At 38.6% G+C, this 19,076-nt stretch overlaps 2 protein-coding genes across 12 annotated transcripts in view; one reads left to right on the top strand and one right to left on the bottom strand.

Annotated features, from left to right (window-relative positions):
• Positions 1-6,753: 6,753 nt before the first annotated feature.
• On the top strand, positions 6,754-13,154 carry myl1 (myosin, light chain 1, alkali; skeletal, fast). Its single transcript, XM_066686143.1, has 6 exons — positions 6,754-6,876; positions 8,617-8,644; positions 10,225-10,368; positions 11,332-11,505; positions 12,239-12,316; positions 12,796-13,154. The coding sequence occupies exons 1-6, from the start codon at positions 6,754-6,756 to the stop codon at positions 12,822-12,824; spliced, it is 576 nt and encodes a 191-aa protein (XP_066542240.1). The 3' UTR covers positions 12,825-13,154.
• An 855-nt stretch (positions 13,155-14,009) lies between these two features.
• Positions 14,010-19,076, bottom strand: part of map2 (microtubule-associated protein 2) — a 71,417-nt gene continuing 66,350 nt past the window's right edge. For 9 of the 11 annotated variants that reach the window (XM_066685963.1, XM_066685962.1, XM_066685968.1 and 6 more), the window contains 3 exons: positions 18,669-18,750; positions 16,566-16,678; positions 14,010-16,466 (listed from right to left, as the gene is read on the bottom strand). In XM_066685963.1, coding sequence (XP_066542060.1) covers positions 16,251-16,466; positions 16,566-16,678; positions 18,669-18,750 — 411 coding nt within the window. In that variant the 3' untranslated portion in view covers positions 14,010-16,250. The remainder of the gene's footprint in view (positions 16,467-16,565; positions 16,679-18,668; positions 18,751-19,076) is intronic. The other 2 variants (XM_066685965.1, XM_066685972.1) reach the window with 2 other exon arrangements.

Below are 19,076 nucleotides of genomic sequence, written 5' to 3'. Positions count from 1 at the left end.
CAGATAAGCGATGTATAGAATCATGCAGTCGATCTATGGTTCAAGCAGAGTTCTTGTGTGCGGAAGCAAATCTGAAATAATGAGTCCTACAAACTCTTACAAATGAGCCCCGAATCTGTCATGGGTTCTGGACAAGTGTGAAAATACCCTTAGGTTGTATTCACACTAGGCTCTGTAAAAAAATCTTCTTAGATGTACAGCACGATTCAAGGAAACTCTCTTTGGTGCATAATCAACAAATCAATAAAACAGCTGGTGCCTATTCAAAGAGCTTAAAAGATCATACAAGCTTTTACAACATTATCCACTCTACACCAAATACATTCAGTGGGATCAGAGGGGACTAGAAATGACATGTACAACATTCCTCTTAATGCATCTTTTAACAGGAGCCATGATAATTTGCTATGTTTATTGGCAATGATTCTGCCAAGAGAATCCTCACAGGCCACATTCGGTCTGCCAACAGAAAGTCTGAATCTTCCATTACAGATTGATAAGACTTTATCAGGAGATTCCCTGTCTGAAAAGAATGAAAAAATTCCCCTATGGCCCTCTGCAAGTCCTCCTGGACCTGTCTTTCTTCGAAAGGCCTTTGCATCTTTCGCGGGAGTTCAGTCGCCATGCCTGCTTCCTTGGCCGATGCCCGCACTTCCTTTGACCTGGCCTCCTGTTACGATCTCTGTCCAGAGTCGTGCGTCAACACATGAAACCTCCCTCTGCCTTTTAGTATCAAAGTCATGTGCTCTGATCTCACTGGGTCAGAGCTGAAATTACGGTCACAGAGAGTGTCATCTAGAGAGTGCAGGGTGTCGGGACCTCCTGTTTTTTGTTGTTAAATCATAAAGATGTGCTTTGTACAGAGACAATCCATAGTTTTGACTGTTCATGCACGATGCCTGCAGAACATTTGATTACAACGTATTTTAAAGAAAGTCTTTAAAAGAAAACAATGAAATGCACTTTTGCAAAGTATCTTAAAGGAACATATTTGTCATGCAGCCTTTGACGCCAAAACAATGGATGGTAGTTTTTTTTATTATATAAATCAATCACTTAGCAACATGCCTTTTCTTTATAACGCTTTTACATATTGTGTTAGTTTATCTTTTGTTTTAGCAGTTAGCATCCATTTTAAAAGTCAATAATCCAAGTAAGAGCAAAATACTCCTTATTTGGGGTCATTACAAATGCCTTGTCTGGCTTTTAAAGCATGCCTCTTGGATTTCTTGGTAACACTTTTCTTAAGGTCAGTGTTTAAAAGGTGAATGTTTTCACTGGAGATGTGTTTGGTTCAGGCAAACATACAAACACCCAACGGAACCCCGTGGATAAATCTAAGTATTTACGTGCCTCTTAACCCATAAATTACCTAAGGATCCATCTTGTTGCATATAATTAAAGCTTGATACACTTAAAGACCTCTGTTTCCCTATAAATCATCAGCGAGAAGTGAGTGCTCTCTTTTTATGGCTGCCGAACCCTGCTAAACTCATTAAAGGCGGATGAGGTTCTTGGGCTGGACAGGTGCAGAGGCTTCTGCTGAAAGCATGGCAGGGGTGAATCCTGATGACAGCTGTAGCGATGTGGCTTTCTCTTACAATATCTCTACTACAAGAGAAAGCATAGGACTGGGGGAGGAATGTCTCCAGCCTCTTCTCAGCCCTTGTCTGGGGGTGGGTCAGATCTCGATTTAGACGTGTGGGAGGTTCCAGATCATGCTTCCATCACCCTGTGTGGTAAGGGGCAACAGCAGCTGAAAGTATGAAGACCCCTCCACCTTAAATCCGCCGGATTCAGAGATACTCAAAGTGAAACACAGGGCACAGTTAATTTGATAGTTTGGATACTGACCTCAGCCAACATGCTGCTAATGAAAGCTAGAGTTTGGAACATAGAAGCATCATTCTACCTAGTCCCCATTACTGAGTGTTTGTTGGTTGTTACTATGTGGTTCTGTACAATAAAAAAGTGCATATGAAGGACAAATGTAGCTGAAACAAAATTCCAGTTCTGATCCTCAGAGAAATTTGAAGGGTCACTGGCCTGGTGCCCCCTCTTTTTAGCTGCGTTCTCCATGCCGTCCACCTGCTCTCTTGCTCTTTCCACTCTACAAATGTATTAATATCCTTTAGAACTCTCTTATATCCATGAAATTTTGACTATTACACCACCTCCTGTAACGTAATCATAAATTAATAAAAAGAAAAAAACAATAATAATAGATATAATTTATTCTACAATGAAATTATATTTTTTTGTACATTATACATCCACAGGTAAATCAACATTTTTAATATGTCTTATTAAAAATGGTGTTTGGTCCCTGTGAAGGCCCTCCAGGTGATTTGGGCCCCTTGACTTTGTACGTGAAGCCATCAATCTTAACTTGGGTTTTAAGATGGACAGTGATTTTAAATTGGGCCAATAAGTCCAGCTTTTTCCACCTGAGGCAGCTGGCAAAGGTGAAGCCAATTCTTGCACATGAGCACTTTCAAACAGTAATCCCTGCCTTCATCACATCCTGGCTGGATCACTGCAGTGCACTCTATTACTCTATTTTGGAGTCAGCCAGTCCTCTCTCAAACGTCTCCAATTGGTACAAAATGCTGCTGCCCGATTTTTAACGGGATCGCGTAAGAGGGAGCATATAACCCCCGTTCTGGCCTCTCTACACTGGTTGACTGGGCATTTTAGAGTACATTTTAAGATGGTCTCATTTGTTTTTAAATCTTTAAATGGACTCGCCCCACCTTCCCCTCGCTGAGCTGCTACATCCCCACGTGTCTGCTCGGTGCCTAAGGTCAGCTGATCAGCTGTTCCTCGAGGTGTCGAGGTCAAAACGTAAGCTCAGAGGAGATAGAGCCTTTTCAATTGCTGCGTTGAAACTGTGGAATAACCTACCATTATATATTAGGCAGGCTTCTTCACTTTTGATTTTTAAAACTTATCTTAAAACCCATTTTTAGTCCTTGGCTTTCAACCCAGCATGAGATTTTTGCTTTGTTTTATTAGTTTTGTTTTATTTGAGTTATTTATTGAGTTGTTTTGTAAACTTCTGTGTAAAGCACTTTGTTTCAGTTGTTTTTTTTTTTAAAGTGCTCTATAAATAAAGCTGAGTTGAGTTAATATCCCTATATGTATATAAACAAACATAAAACGATTTTGTGAGCAGTGCACATTATTTATTATTATTTGAATGTTCAAAAACCATTGTAGGAAAGGTAAACTATGCCCAGATAAATGCCTATTTATGGACTGAAGATCCAAGTCTTGTTATGTAACCTAATCTAAATCAAAATTAGTACATATTACAGATTGTTATTTTCTGTTGCATGATGCATGTGTCACACCCACCACACATTTAACCAGTTTCTCTCACGCTTTCTGCCCCCCCCCCCTCTCTCTCTCTCTCTCTCTGTGTTTGATAGGCCAAACCTAGAAACTGTAATAGAAAGAGTGCACTATTAAAACAGCTCTATGAATGTCTTTCAAGTATCTCAAGAGAAGACATGAGAGTCATTATGGAAGCAGTGCTATTTACATTTGTTCGGGGGCAGGGTGGACAAATTGCTGCCAAATGTCACCCCGTTTTTGCAAAAAACAACAGTGCATCAGCTGGTGGCACTGCAGTGTCTGAAATAGAAACAGAGGTCAAAGAACACAGTGCTAGGATGATGTTGCTTTTCTTACATTCTACTTATTTGCCATTGCAGAAATGTAATGGGAAGTGAAGACTTAAATAAATAGAAACACCAAATTTATTTGAGATTGTAGTTTCTTCTGTTTGATTGTGATGCTATGTCATTTCTGTTTCATTTTCCTAGCTCTTGAACCACTCATCATTAATGCAAACACAAAAGTTTAAAGAGACCTTAAACCAGGCTAGTTCTATGCTGTTTTCATAAGTCTGCGTCAAAGAGGCTTCAAAAGAATCAGCAATTTATCACTATTAGTAAACAAACAGATGTCTGTAAAACTACATGTGTGAAAGGGAGTAGTGAGTTTGAAGGGTTTGGTTTACAAGGGGCAGCATAACTCTAAAGTCTAGGGGCACTACGTTAATCCAGTCCTGTCTGCAATTAATTTATCTGAGTCGGGATTGTGTATGTCAGTGGCTGAGGTTGGGTTTCAAAGTTAGCAGTTCCATTACGGCACTGGATGGGTCAGGTGTCAGATTTGCAGGTACAGGTCGCGTTTCAGGTTCAGTTGCAAGCACATGTCAACTGCTACTTCCAGCCAATCAAATAGCAGACAATTTTGATTGGCTTAGCAACTATATCATTCTTAACATAAATATATAATTGTAAGTTCCAAAATGTTCTAGAAGAAAGTGTAATATGCTCTCTATCCATCTTGACCTTTTTTAGCTCCTCACACAGCAGTAGCTACCGTCCTCACTAAGCATCACTATTTACATGATTTGAACTGGATGTGTTTGAACAGGGAAATCACCAACCTTCAGAAGCTAGTCATCCCAGGTTTGAATGCTCGTGATCTAAACCTTTCAATTGAATCATTAAAATCTCTTTACATTTGGACTTTTATGTTCACAAATGTAATCTAACACACTTTTAAGTAAATTCAGAGAATGTTTCCTCACCATTTGTCACGGGTTTGTTTTCCATGCTGGAAAAAGCTCAGATGTTTATACACAGCCCTGGCTCAGTAAATTGGGGAAAAGTGTCTTGGTTGCTGGCTGAGCTATGAGAAATGGCACCTGGTGTTTTTTGGTCTGCTAAACTTTAAGAAGTGTGAAAAAGAGATGACAGTTTTGCTGTATTTAAAGTAAACACAGACCGAATGTGCTGCAAAATTAAACCGCTTGAGTTACAAATTAATTCTAAACGGTGAATAAAATCTTACAGACAAGTTAAACTACAAACTACAAACAAGGTACATTCGGCTTCTTATGCAAACATTCCAATCCACCTTAAATCATGCAGAGCTTTTGAAGAAAAACAAACAGAATGGAAGGTTTTTTTTGTTTTTTTTTTTAGAACTGTGGTTCTTCACAATGTTCAGTGTTGCGTTTAAGCAAATTGAGATATCCAGCAAACAGTGCAGTACTGCATGCTAAGTTTAATAATCCAAATCCAGAACATGTACCATGATGAATTATCAATATTCTCTGGAAACTGTGTGTTGATGATGTAATTTCCCTTGCAGAGCCAAACACAAACTGCAGTTGAAACAACTTGTTGCACTTATGGCAGGAAGGCTAACTGTTTTCAGTACAGTTGCTGAAGTATGGTACGTCACTTAAAGATCACAACATTGTGTGATCACGGATTTGTAGTCATTGTGTTACGTTACCACTTTTGTGTCATGTTTACATATTTAATCAGTGAGGTATTCGCTTAGTCATGGTGGGTGTAACCACAGGAGACATACCATCGTAAATCAAGAACTATTAGTTCCGTGTATTTAAGATTTCATGGGCAACATGTTTTTACATCATTTACAGGTTCCTAAATGATTATTGCCTGCTTAATGATTCCTAGTGCTTGGGCCCCTATTTTTTTTAGAAAATATTGTGGGAAATTGTAAATAAATATGGGGAAACCCTTTAAGCTGTCTTAATTTACTGACTACAACGCCGCATGGACACTATTTACATCCAACCACATACAAATTGACACTACTTCATGTTAGCATGCTTTACTTTGGATGCCCCACCCTGTCTGGACCCAGGGAGTGCATGCGCGTCAGTGTGTTATGGCCTACATCTTACTACACTTCGTTTTGCTTTGTCACGTCTTGATTGCAAACACCCGTCTTAGCACCAGGCTTTTAATATGTTCCTGATTTCACTTAAAAACACTAGGTTATGACACAGTACAAATTTCCAGCATTCTTTCTGGAAAAGTGAATGTACTGTAATCTTCAAGGAACAAAATTGGACCTTTACGCCATTTTTAAAACTTAGAGGATATATTTATACCATTGATGTTTTTGATTAACAAAACTGCACCTGAACAATGTTCAATCACTTTTCCTCACACAGTTTCTCCTTTTGCTTTTTGGTCCCCGTCAGTATTTCATGTTTCTCTCAGGGTTCATTCTCATATTTCTAAGGGAGTTCTTTTTCTTTTGATACTGGTTCCCACACTGTGTTCCTTCAGCCTTGGTTCCTCTCAGTGATGCCTTCCTATTAATGTTAGGGATAATTTTCATTTGAGTCTTGGTTCTTTTCAGCATTTCTTTTACATCTTTATAAAGAGTTGCCTGTTGAGCCTTGGTTCCTGCCACTGGTTCTTAGTGAAAATTTTCTTTCAAGATTTATTCTGTCTCAGTAGTATTTCCAAATTCTCTTAAGGAGATTTCTCTTTTGAGTCTAGATTCCTCTCAGTGGTTCTTCCTCATGCTCTTCACTTTTTGAGTCTCAACTCCTTTATTAGGGGCTGGAGCCTCATTTGTTGAAATCCGTTTTTGAACAATGTTATAAACAACACAACACAAATTAAAATAAACTCAAGCTGATTCTTACACACTGACCCGTCTTGACCCTGTTTATTACCATCCCCTTCTTTCCTCTCTAACTCAGATTCTGGGCTCCTCCTCCTCTCATCATAGCCCAACCCTTATGGCCTTGTAGAGAGAGTGTGCCCAGCCCTCAGCCCAATCCTTCCCCTCACAGCCACTATGGAGTAAAAAGGGGCATATATAAACGTCCAGGCTTGGAGTGAAAGCGCTGAGTATCCTCCAAGCTGCGGTCCAGTCTGAAGTCCACACAGGTCATCAGCTAAAAAAATGGCACCCAAGAAGGACGCTAAGAAGCCCGAGCCTGCCAAGAAGGCTGAGCCCGCACCTGCACCTGCCCCTGAGCCTGAGGTTAAGCCCAAAGTAGCTGCAGTAGACCTGTCTTCAGTCAAGGTAAAATGGCAAACTTCTTCACAATGCTCAGTTGGATCTACAGATTTAGAACTGTTGCCATAGTTCAGTGCATCTTCCGGTGGGTAGGGTGTAAATTCACTCAAGGAATTTAGCTTTTGAGTTGTCTTATGTGGCTGGTCTTGTAGTCTGATAATCGAAGAAAGGGAAACCATTAAGTCTTGGAATGTACTCCTTATTTTATTTGCTTGTGTGATGTTTATTATGGAGCTGAAATTGTGTAGCATGAAATATTTTCAGACTTTAATATTTTGCCTCAAGTTTCCAAGCGATAAGTTATGTACACTGCGGTAAATGGATGCTGAATATAATAGTTCAGCAAAAACTCAGTACCATGGATAGTTCCATAGAAGGCACCATCTAATTCATAAGTAATAAGAATAATCAACCCAATCAAGATTAATCAACCTGAGTCCTGGGGAGCCTTAGTCCAGCTAAAGGCCTCAAAAATACATGGTTGAATTGTTATAAGAATTGCAAAAATACATGAATTTAAGCATTTCTTTCCAACTCAGATTGGAAAGTTGTGATGTCTACAGAAATTATAAAGCCATTTACCAAAATAATCATTATGATTAAATATACCCGTGTTTTATGAGTTTCTGTATGCAGTGTTGATAACGTAATAGATGACAATGTCATCTTAGTGACTGTTGTGCCTTACAGTGCCTTGTGTATGCTTCTCTGTAATTATTTGAAAAGTATGTTTTAAGCTAATATTTTCCACACAAATAAAACACTTTAAAGACTTAGCTCATGTTTGAACTGCTTTGCTGAAATCTTGAAAAATCCTCTGTAAATCCCTTAACAACCAGAATTATTAAATGTTTTAGAGCTGAAAAATCACTGTGCCCTGAATCCGTCTTCTCATTAAATTAAGTTTCTCCAAACCCCCCCACGATGATTTTTATTGAGTGAGATATCGCAGTGCGGCATGTAACCAAATGTGGGCAAGGTTAAGACCAGCCAAAGATGGACCTCCCTTGGTCATGTTACAGTTGTAGAAGAAACTAATTTAAGCACACGAAGAGGTGTAGCTTTACCTCCATCACAGAGTCTCAGAATTTTTTTGGCTCTTGTCAATGCATGCCAAGTGTGATTAGCAGTGATTGGCGGGTGCCCCTTATATATCCCTTATATTTCAGGAATTTCAAAACTTTAATCACAATTAACCAATTAATATTTGACCCAATATTGACATCAAATAAATGAATATTTGATGATGTAAGATATTCCTCAGTAAGACATATTCCACTATAATGTTTTTGATAGATGGTGAGCATACCACTGCATTGAATATAACACTTGCTTACATTATTACAAAGGTTTCTGACAATAGATTTTCCAATATTGCTCTGATGTTATTTATGTCTGAACTAGACCCTTAAGCTTTTGTTTCTTTATGTAGAATGTAGGCTTATATTCTAGACTACACAGTTTACAACACAGCTTGTCTTTTATATTTAAAGTGGTGCGACATTACTGTGTACACACATAGCACTGAGAGCACCAGTCTTATTGGCAAAGGCAGTGGGTTCAAGCTTTGATTTCATTCAAACAAAATCCCACTTCATAACTTCAAGACTGTTTGAAGACTGAGACCAGCTTTATTAAAAAAAAGAAAATAAAATGACTTTCCTTTCCAAAATCCTTTCCTAAAAGGAGCAAAGGTGCCAAAACGTATAAAGAAATAATGAGTTTTTTCTCCTTGTTGTTCTGCAGGTGGAGTTTACTCCCGACCAGCTGGAGGGTGAGTTTATCTACATGAAGTTTGTACCTCAGAAACAAGATTTAGGGCTGTTTGAACTCTGCATGCAGTTATGTGGAGCTATTGTGCTCATGTCCCGAAATATAAAATATTATATTTATATTAAATTTATAAATTTATATATTCTGAAGTTCCCAAACTATGGGTCAATATTTGAAGTCACAATAGTTACTTCATTTACAAATGAGCTCCACATTTATTTTAGTTATTTTAGTAATTTTTTGTAAGGTTTAGTTCAAACAGAGTACGTTCGTTTGTACATTCTCTGGATTAAGTCCTTTGAAGACAGTGGAATCAGTATCAGTTTCTCAAAGTGCAACAATAAAGAGTTATTAAGCCTTGGAGACTCGAATTTTCGACTTTGTTTTTAGACTGGGCTGTTTGTGAAGCTGAGGAACGTCCTCTTTGCCCACTGGGAGGCCAGGGAGTCCTGAGGCGGGGTGTTAGTTACGCGCTAGTCAGCATTCTTGGTTTTATGCGGGTCACTTGGACGTCTTAATGCCTTTATATGGATGGAGTTTTATTCTTGGGAGAGCGTATCGGTTCCAAACTGAGCATTACATGCCTTCCTCAGGCCAGCCATCAGACACCTGGCTGTGTGCGGAAATCACGCGGAGTTATTAATCTTTCTCCAGCTCACTTTCCAGCGAGCCCCCGGCTAAGCCCATTGAAATAGCTCAGACTCATTATCGTCCGGCGGAGGCTCTCGGAGAACATGCATGCAGCTGTCACTCTTAATTTGTGGAGGTCAATGAGTGAAGTGTCTGGTGTTGCTCACTTTGTCCACTAACCTGAGCAGGAGGTCAGGATTGACAGAAAGCCTAAGCTTTTACATTATCATTGGGAAATGTGCCAAAAGCAGTCCTCTAACACTCACAAATTTACATATTTAATTACAATGGCTCTAATTCATTTGTGTGGATAAGATGTTTTAAAATGCAAATTACTTCCTGAGCATGATTACATAATTTAAAAAATGTGTTGTAGATTTTGGGGACAACTAAGATTATTATATATATAAAAAATGACCTTGATTTTGTAGCTTTTAATTTAATTAACATATTTATTTAAAGTCATATGGAATGTAAATATTTGCATGTCACTATGGCATATGGTTTGCAACATCAACCTAGAAAAATAAGTTATATAAATACTTCATATTAATATAATAATAATAATAATAATAATAATATTATAATTTTATTGATATTTTTATTTAACTATTGCATTTTAAGACACCCAAAGACACTGTTCAATGGTAGTGAAGGGGTTAAAATAAGAACCATAAATAGATAGACAAAAAAATATATTAAATTAAATATAAGAATATAATTAATTATATTATTTACCTTGGAAATCTAGAACCCACACATTTGTTCTCCACATATTTGAAATAAATTTGGGCCAGAAGACTTCTACTATGTATTTTTTCATTTGTAAAAGATAATCATTTTAAAAGCAAAACATTGTGACCCCAAACATTTAATAGAAAGCATACTTTAGAGTAATCCACATGCCTGCAATGCATAAACAACACCTTTCTCCATTTTTAATTACCCTAGACTACAGGGAAGCCTTTGGCCTGTTCGACAGAGTGGGTGACAACAAGGTGGCATACAACCAGATCGCAGACATCATGCGTGCTCTGGGACAGAACCCCACCAACAAAGAAGTCAAGCACATCCTGGGCAATCCCAGTCCTGAAGGTATGGATCTATGACTGTGCGGCCTGAGAAGTATTCCGCTGGAGTTTATATGTGAAAGAAACATTGCATGTTATGTTCACTCAGGCAATCAGATATTCAAAGCTCCCCCTTACCTTACAGGTGTTGATGTCAACATCTAGAGAAAGTCAATTAGCTATGCAGGAGTGTATAACCTGTCACTGCCATAAAGGGGGTGCGGGGCAAACCCCCACTTAACCCTTCATTTTAGAAGGTATTTTGGATAAACTAGGGTGACCAGACGTCCTCTTTTACCCGAACATGTCCTCTTTTTTAGACTTAAAAAAATGTCCGGGCGGAATTCACACACGTCCGGGATGTTGTTTTTCTAGAGCTTACATAGAACTTCGAGAAGTTTCGTTCACAAACTAGTCCCGCCCTCCCCTACTCCGATTGGTTCGCTTGAGTGAGAAGGGGGCGTGGTGAAGTAGCCTAAAATCTTCTGATTGGACGGTCTGACTGTAGAGCTACCGTTATTGGTCGATAACCATTTCTGTAAACATTTAATTGGTCAGTCTGTTTAGTCAGCGTCGCCCCCCCGAAACATGTCCTCACCCTAGATACATTGTTGTCAACCAACAAATGAATAGAGTTCCTCCAACGTGCCATTGAAGCATCCAAAGGCTATGGTCAGACAGAAATGAACATTTTCAAAAAAGTGAATAGATAACACGAGATCTAATTTTGATTACCTGCTAACTATATTAGCATTGTAGACCCAGTGCAATAATAAAGAAGCAAACGTCCTGGTGATCAACAAGATTTGGGGTAAAGAGGAATATTGTAACAATTCTGTTGCCTTGCGTCGGCCATGTTGCACTCTGTAATGATTCGTCCTTCAATTTCCTTCACAATTTTAATTGAATTTTCTAATTGATTCCTGCATGATCCACAAGCAGCTCTGTGTCACACATGCCCTCATCTCTGACCCCTGCCATCCTACAGCAATGGACGGCACAAGGGTGGAGTTCGAGAAGTTCCTGCCCATGTTGCAGTACGTGGTCAACAGCCCAAACAAGGGGACCTTTGAGGACTACGTTGAGGGTCTGCGTGTCTTTGACAAGGAGGGAAACGGCACAGTGATGGGTGCTGAGCTGCGTATTGTCCTCTCAACGCTGGGTGAGTGCCTGGACACAACAAAAAATGCCAAAAAATGAATAAATAAATCCCTCATCCAACAAAACAAAGCTCTTAGGACAAAACCTTGGTTCTCCATTTTGTTTTTTGACATAATATGAACATGCTGATAGTGTCACAATGACCAGACTATAGAGATTGTCCAAAATTACTTGGAGCACATGATTTCTCTGTTACCACTCAAAGAAAATTAAGAAATATCATCTGTCACAGTTTGAGACACTAGGAGTTGTCCTGTCGCAAATTGATTTTTTTGCTAAATTTTTTAAGATTTAAAAATAAATATAAATGTAAATATTTAGGGTTTATTATATTTATTTATTTATATTTATTTTAATAAGTTACTGCTGGGAAACATTGTTTTACTTTTTTAAACATTGATATAAATTGTAAATAAAGTAATAAACACAATGTAAGTGAAGTGTTAAATAATAAAAATAAAATAAAATGTAAAAATAATCATTCATTCAATAAATTATTTATTAAATACATTAATCTGTAAATTAAAATATTAGTTTTGAATTTAGTAAATAAATGGTACATAGACTTCTAAAGTGGGTAAAAGCTTGAGTATTTTTAGATTCAAATGAAATTTGTTATAAAAATATGGCATTCCTCATGGTTTCACTGGATGTCCGTGATGAATGAAAGAGTGATAAATATTTGCTGTACAGTGACTTCTGGAGTAACTCATGGTTGAAATAATGATTGACAGGTGAGAAAATGTCAGAGGCTGAAGTTGACGCACTCATGGCAGGCCAGGAGGATGAGAACGGCTGTATCAACTATGAGGGTGAGTATTTAAGTGATGTGCTGTTATTCTGCATGCTTTATAATGAATAAATATCTATAGAGATGGATATATTTGTTTCATGTGAAATTAAGGGATTTGTTTGTAATGTTGCTTACTTATATGTTTCATACTGTTGTTCAACCTAAAATAGTTAGTAAATACCTGGAACTCATAGAAACACAGAATAACACACTTTAAAAGACTAATATTTTAGAGCAGCTTTAATCTGGTGACTGTCCACACAGACCATAGATGTACATGATTAATTGTGTGGTATATGTTCATAAATCCCTGTGTATTACCTTTATATACAAACGTTTGCCTGTTCACAAATGTGGCAGCTATTCTAAAACACACTATATGTATAATACTGTATATTTCCTGTAGTCTTTTTCTCAATGTTTTTATATTCAAGGTTAATGTTTGCATTGTTTTCCATTTCCATTCACTAATAGTTTTTTTTGTTACCTTTATTACAGCTTTCGTGAAACACATCTTGTCAGTGTAAGTGGTAACAGTTATGAGGAAGCACATCTATTTCTCCCGACCCCATGGTGTCAGGATGTCCATGCGCTGTTTTTCCAACCAGTGGGGAAATGGATAAAAAAAAGGACTATGGGATGTCATTTCTAAACCATTCTTTTTGTCTATATATGGTTTTTTTTTTTTTTTCCTTTTTCATGTCCACTTGGAAGCCGTTCATATGTTTTTGCAGCAGTTGTCCTGTTGCTTGCGCTGCGGCAAAACTCTCCACAGTGAGGCAGTAACAAATGAGTAAGGGGTGTCCAGGCTGCCCTCAACAACAGGACACACCTCACCCTTCCTTACACACTCCTTGTCGTCTGGATCGCAACTCTGAAGGTGCTACATACACTGCCTCCACTGTGGAGTGGTTGCTGACCCTTCCTTCCATCCCCCTTTCCCCAGAGTCTTAATTTATTTTTCGCCTCTGTCATTTCTCATAATAAACTTTTCACAACGTACCCTTTGTCAGGTTCTCGTTCTTGCCCTCAGCAAACAGGCCAATGGAAGATACAGGTAGGTATCGGCCGAAAACTTTGGTGTCTGAAATTTGCTTCTTCAGCTTTGGAGTTACAAAGCTAACGTAGCTAACAAGGTTAGCATTGTGCCCATCACAGTTTTAAATCACCCAGACACAATTAAGTCTGGGTTGAAGTGTTAAGTAATTTCAACACATTGGATAATAGCCTGTGTTTGTATTACTTGTTTGCTACATGACACTTGTAGCGCCAGGTGAAGAGTGAAAAAGGAAATTCCAGATGCCAATTTGTCTTGAGATATTCGTTTAATGCAATTTTGCCAGAATTGGAACAGTTTAATCTTCCAAATCTTCAGTCTGACATCCTCCACTTTAACCAAGCTATGGTGTTGCAGTTATTAGTAAATGCCTGAGCTGGGTCAGAGTTCTGTGAGATGTGGCAGAAACTGGGCATATACATCTCCCTGTGCAAACTCTGTGCAGGCCATAGTTATTGGCCATTTTGTGGAATGAAAATAGAGTTTTTAAGAATTATATTCCGATCACATATTGTGCCATTAATTCTTGCATTACAGTAACTAGGACACTGATGGTTGGGTGTGTGAAACACTGAATGTGGAGGTCTGTGCTCAGATAATAAATAACACATAGCTACGAAACAGCATAATGAGCCACATAGACAGAATAAAAAAAATCTGTAATCAATCAGTTTTTGGCTTTCAGTCGTTTTGTTTTTATTGTTGTAATTGTTAAGAGCATGTGTAATCTGTCTCATCAACAGGAGAAAAACTGCATACATCTACAGGACCTTTTAAATAGATTTACAGTTGCTGTTGGGTGGGAGAGGGAGGGCAAAAGGGGGTGCAGAAAAACACAGAAGCCAACAAACGACAGGAGCTCCAGGAGAAAAAGGGGTATACCACAAATGACGACAAAAAATATACAGGAGCACTTTAATCAAACTGATGCAAGATGAGCTTGTTTTCTTTTTTGAAACCTTTCTTTTTGAGAGTTTTGTATTTTTTATTTTTTTTTCGTGTTGTTTTGTCTCTTTTACCTCCTCCTAAATTCACATGGAAAGCAAACCTAAGCATCTAAAATCGAACACGGCAAAATACGGAGTGTTTAACTGACAGTCCGGAGTAGCTGCTCCCTACAGTTAATTATTAAATAAGAAACACAGCTTTGTCCACAAAGCTGCTCGGGCAACCGCATGCCCAGTGGGACCATATCCAGTCTGAGATATGTAAATGGGAGGGGGGGGGGGGGTCTGACTGCCTGCGGCAAAAAGAGCCACCATCTTCATCTTTGAATGTAGAGGCGCAACAAATAGGAGCTTTCTTATAACCTGCATTAACCCAAGCGACTCCAGATGTAACCCGAGCGACTCCACATTTATGGACCCCTGGGCAATGCTGACACAGTTATTTGAAATTATTAACAAGCATAATATCATTGTCCCTAATATCTATAAAACATGAAATGTTCATTTTATCCAATGATTCAGCAAATAACTTACTAAAATCCTTTTGTTTGAAATAGAAAATAGCCTCTTTTCGTACTAGAATTGACACATGCTCATCATACCATATTCTAATTTTTTTCATTTTCTTTTTTTTTTCTTTAGTTGCAATAATGCAATTGTACAGATAGAAGTTATAGAAGGTGTGACAATTTCTGTTTGTTTTTATAGATGCTGTTGACAAAGGATCAGTGTAATTATACATATATCCATATACATCATAATCGTGTTGATGGTCGGGTGAGCATAATTCGGTTGCTTTTGGGATGCGTGTTTTCAGACTCCATGCACTAACCTGCGCAAAAATAATGCCGCATGGAATGGTCAAGTGACCTTCTGTCCTTCGTAGAAAAAAGCGCCTGGTGAAGGAACAGCTTTTCCAAATCCCTGGCGGTATCTTCCTAATGCGTACCAACAGCTAAACCTGATCAGAGATCAGTATCTGTACAAGACCGTAAAAAAGGAAATACTCACATGGTAAACGGAAATCAAAACACTGGTACCGCTCTCTAAACTAAGTAATAGGTATTTTAAGACAAAGCAAACCAACAAATTAATATAAAACTCCAAATAATAATCCACATTTATCCTCTTTCCTAGATAAAGTCCACACCAACTCCAGGAGGTCGCTGTTGTTCAGTCGACAGATCAAGTGTGTGATGTGTATGGAGGAGGGAATGTGTCAAGTCGGCTATAAATGGTCAGACGGCTGCTGCCCACTACTGCTATGCCACTAAAGGAAACTACTGTAGATCAGGGGTATGTTTCACAAAGCAGGATTTCTCAGTAAAGCTGGATAAGTCAAAATGTATAAAATTCGTATTGGGTTAAAAGTGTTCCTCTGAACCCTGGGCTGGGATTACTAGTATGGTTTTATAGATCACTCTAAATTGAGGTACTCTCTTGAAATGCTTATGTTGGCATTTACTCTCAGCCAGTGCTAACAATTGTAGGCTAATTTAGCATTAAGGGATCAGCACTTCTACAAGTGCAGCCAGGCTGGGAACTGATCCCTTGACTTTTTAGCTGAGGGCAGCGGCGTTATCCACTACGCTGCTCCAAATGCTTCACTGCTGTGGACATTACAGGCGAAACATAATTATAATAGGAGCTAATGGCCTCTTAAATGGTGCAGCTTCCTATAGCCTCCTATTAAAAATGTGCTTTGCCCAAATACCAAATTTGCTTTGCCAAATTCCATAGTACATTAAAAACTGTCAGAATTCCTGACCTAACACAAGGCTACAAAGCTATCTATCTGAAAGAGAGGAACTAACTTTTTTAATGTTATCTGATTAACAGAGAAGTCCTGTTTTCTGAACTACCACTGCAGACAGACAGAGGGGAGAGAGCTAATTGGTGGCTATTGCTGCATGATGTCTCTGAAGCTGGGGGAGGGAATGGGTGGGTTTTCACAGTCCCTGCTTGGCCAGGGCAGCGGTCACATCCTCGGCCAACGTGGCAAGCTGCGGTGACTCCAGCAGGTTGATGCTGCCGGACGAGGACATTTGGCTGCGGCGGTGGGGCGAGGTGCCCTCCGAGAGGCCAGGCGACTGGGTCACGATTTCAGCTCCATGGTCCACTCGCGCCTTGGCCGAATCACGAAAGCTTAGTTTGTGGCTCTCTATCTGAAACATAGGGCAACAAGACCACTCAGCTGATATGGGCATCTGTATTTCCATATAATATAATGACTGCTGACAGAACAATCAGTGTGCAGCTCTCACCATCACATTTCCTCCTCCTGGGACATGGTGCGCATTATCCAGAGAACCCACCTTGGCCTGGGCTTTATCTTTGAAGTCCAGCTTCACACTCTCGATGCGCACATTACCCCCTCCTGTTGGTGTTGAGCAAACAAGTTAGTGTTGGAGGGGGGAAAAAAAGGAATCAATTCCACAACAATGGTTTCCAGAAAAGTTTGGACATTTTATAAAATGCAGCAAAAAATATAATCTGTCACTTTAATTATTTTCTTTATTGTGTTGAAGCTTTATTTAATTGATAAAATGACAAAAGATATCCAGTGTTTTCACAGACCAACTCGATTGTATTTGGTTAAAATCAAATACGTTTAGAATTCGATGCCTGCAACACACTCCATAAGAAAAAGACAGGCATTGGTGATTTTAAAAGGTATTAATCCACCAAGGCTCCCCAGTAAACAAGGAACGTCCCTGGACGTTCAAAATAGGTCTAAAAGTTGTCAGTCCGTCAAGGACATATTTTAAATGTCAATGGACGTCCGAAGTCCATCTTAATAAGTTAGTTAAGTGGTGACCAATCGATAACGACAGTGGACGTCCAAAACGCATTTTATACAAGTAATTTATTTCTGGACCAATTAATAACGTCAATGGACGTCAAAATACGTCTAATAGTCGTCTTTTCAATGAGAACGTTGATTAGACGGCAGTCGTTACGTTATTTCAACGTTGAATCAACGGCTAAATGCTGGGTCAGTTTTTCAAGCTGTCATTGCTCACCAGTTTGTACCAAACATTTCTCAGTATTATGTGAACAGTGAAGGACCTAAACTCGACGCAGTCTTTAGTTGAGAAAGGCTTCAGATAAATCTCTGTGTAGTGCAAGACCTTTTAGCCCTCAGACAGCACTGCATGAGAAACCGCTGTGCTGTTGAAATAAATACAGCTGCATGGGGACTATAGAGAAATAAAATGCTGCCTTAAAGGTGACATCTTTTACCGGGAAGTTCATTGTTACTTCAGCAAGTTAATGTCATGAGTGCAGACACAGAGTATGTGTTAATTACAGGCCGATAACAATGTGTAACAATGTGCACATCATAAAGGGAAGAATCAGACAATGGTGGCCATGGACTCTTTAGCAGCAGGTGTCTTGTACTGAGGGAATGGGCAGAAATTGCAACAATTGGTATCATTAGTTCCCAAATAATAAAAGAGTAAAAATGTGAGGTAACAGCGATAAATACGCTGCTGTTACAAAATCTTTTTGAATGTGTTGCAGGAATCAAATTCCAAATGAGTATTTACAAAATATAATGGAGTTAATCTCGGTAAATACTGGTTATATTGTCTTTGCAAATTTATCAGTTAAATAAAATTTTCAATCACATATTCATGATTTTATTGCATTAAACAAAGCAATCCTACATTACAATGTATTTATGGCATGCATTTACACTTTCTTGAAGCACTAATTCTATGAATAAAACTAATTTCATTAATTTTATAAGTAAATGTGAGGCACTAACTTCACAGTACAACTAGTTTATACAGTTTGCCAAGTTCCACAGCACTGTAACTAAAAGTTAAAAAGAGGTATGTGCCTGGCTGTTACAGCGAAACAGATTCTAGCTAGTATCGAGTATAAAAAAGATATTTAAAAGTGTTACAAGCGCCTGAAAAAAGCCCCTTCCAGAGAAATTCAGAGCATGTTTAAACTTACCACTTTGTTTCGAACTAAATGAATGAATGAGTCATTGTACTATTGTTTATCTGATTAACGTCAGCTCATTTTAGTCATATAATAAAGTCTATCTCTGTCCTTACTGGCCCTTATCCAAAATAATCACCACTGACCTGGTTAATGCTACAATTTGAGAAGAGTAAACCAAGTTTTACTCATTTTGTTTGTCATATTAAAGGTTTGTAGATGTCCTTCAATTATTTCATTCATTCACTGGTGTATTTAGGCTAGACGAAATATAAGCTGTAGGTGGCGCTGTTGCTCTGGTGAACAGTAGTGCACAGTAGCAGCAATAAACTCCTTTATGTCATCTTCATGGCATATTTGATCACATTTTCTGACCCCTGATCTCTGATTCATGTGTGAGGTGATGTGCTGACCTGGCCTGTGGCGGATATTGTCCAGTGATCCACATTTGGAGGTCACATGACTGAGGTCAAGCTTCTTGGACTGAATCTGAACCTGTAGAAAAAGAGAGTTTATACTAATCATCTCTTGACATAAAATGGCATAAAATGATCCTTTATTAGCCACAGAGCCCAGGAGCGGACGCCAGGAAAAGAAGAGTGCATTGATGACCAGGGAAATAAGTATAAATCTTGGGGTAAGGCTTTCAGGTGCCACAGCTTTATAGTTGAAATAAAACATCTAATATAAACACATTTGTTATTACAATCTGGGAGAAAAGCAAATTTTTATAACAAGCCCTCACTTCTTAGCTGTTGTGTGTTTGTTTGATTTAGCAACCAGCAAAAAGTCAAGAAATGTGGGTGATGCCACAACCACAC

The sequence above is a fragment of the Hoplias malabaricus genome, chromosome 12 (assembly GCF_029633855.1).
Source record: "Hoplias malabaricus isolate fHopMal1 chromosome 12, fHopMal1.hap1, whole genome shotgun sequence".
In the NCBI taxonomy this organism is placed as follows: domain Eukaryota; kingdom Metazoa; phylum Chordata; class Actinopteri; order Characiformes; family Erythrinidae; genus Hoplias; species Hoplias malabaricus.
The sequence above is the reverse complement of the archived record's forward strand: the minus strand, read 5'-3'. Positions and strand labels throughout refer to the sequence as shown.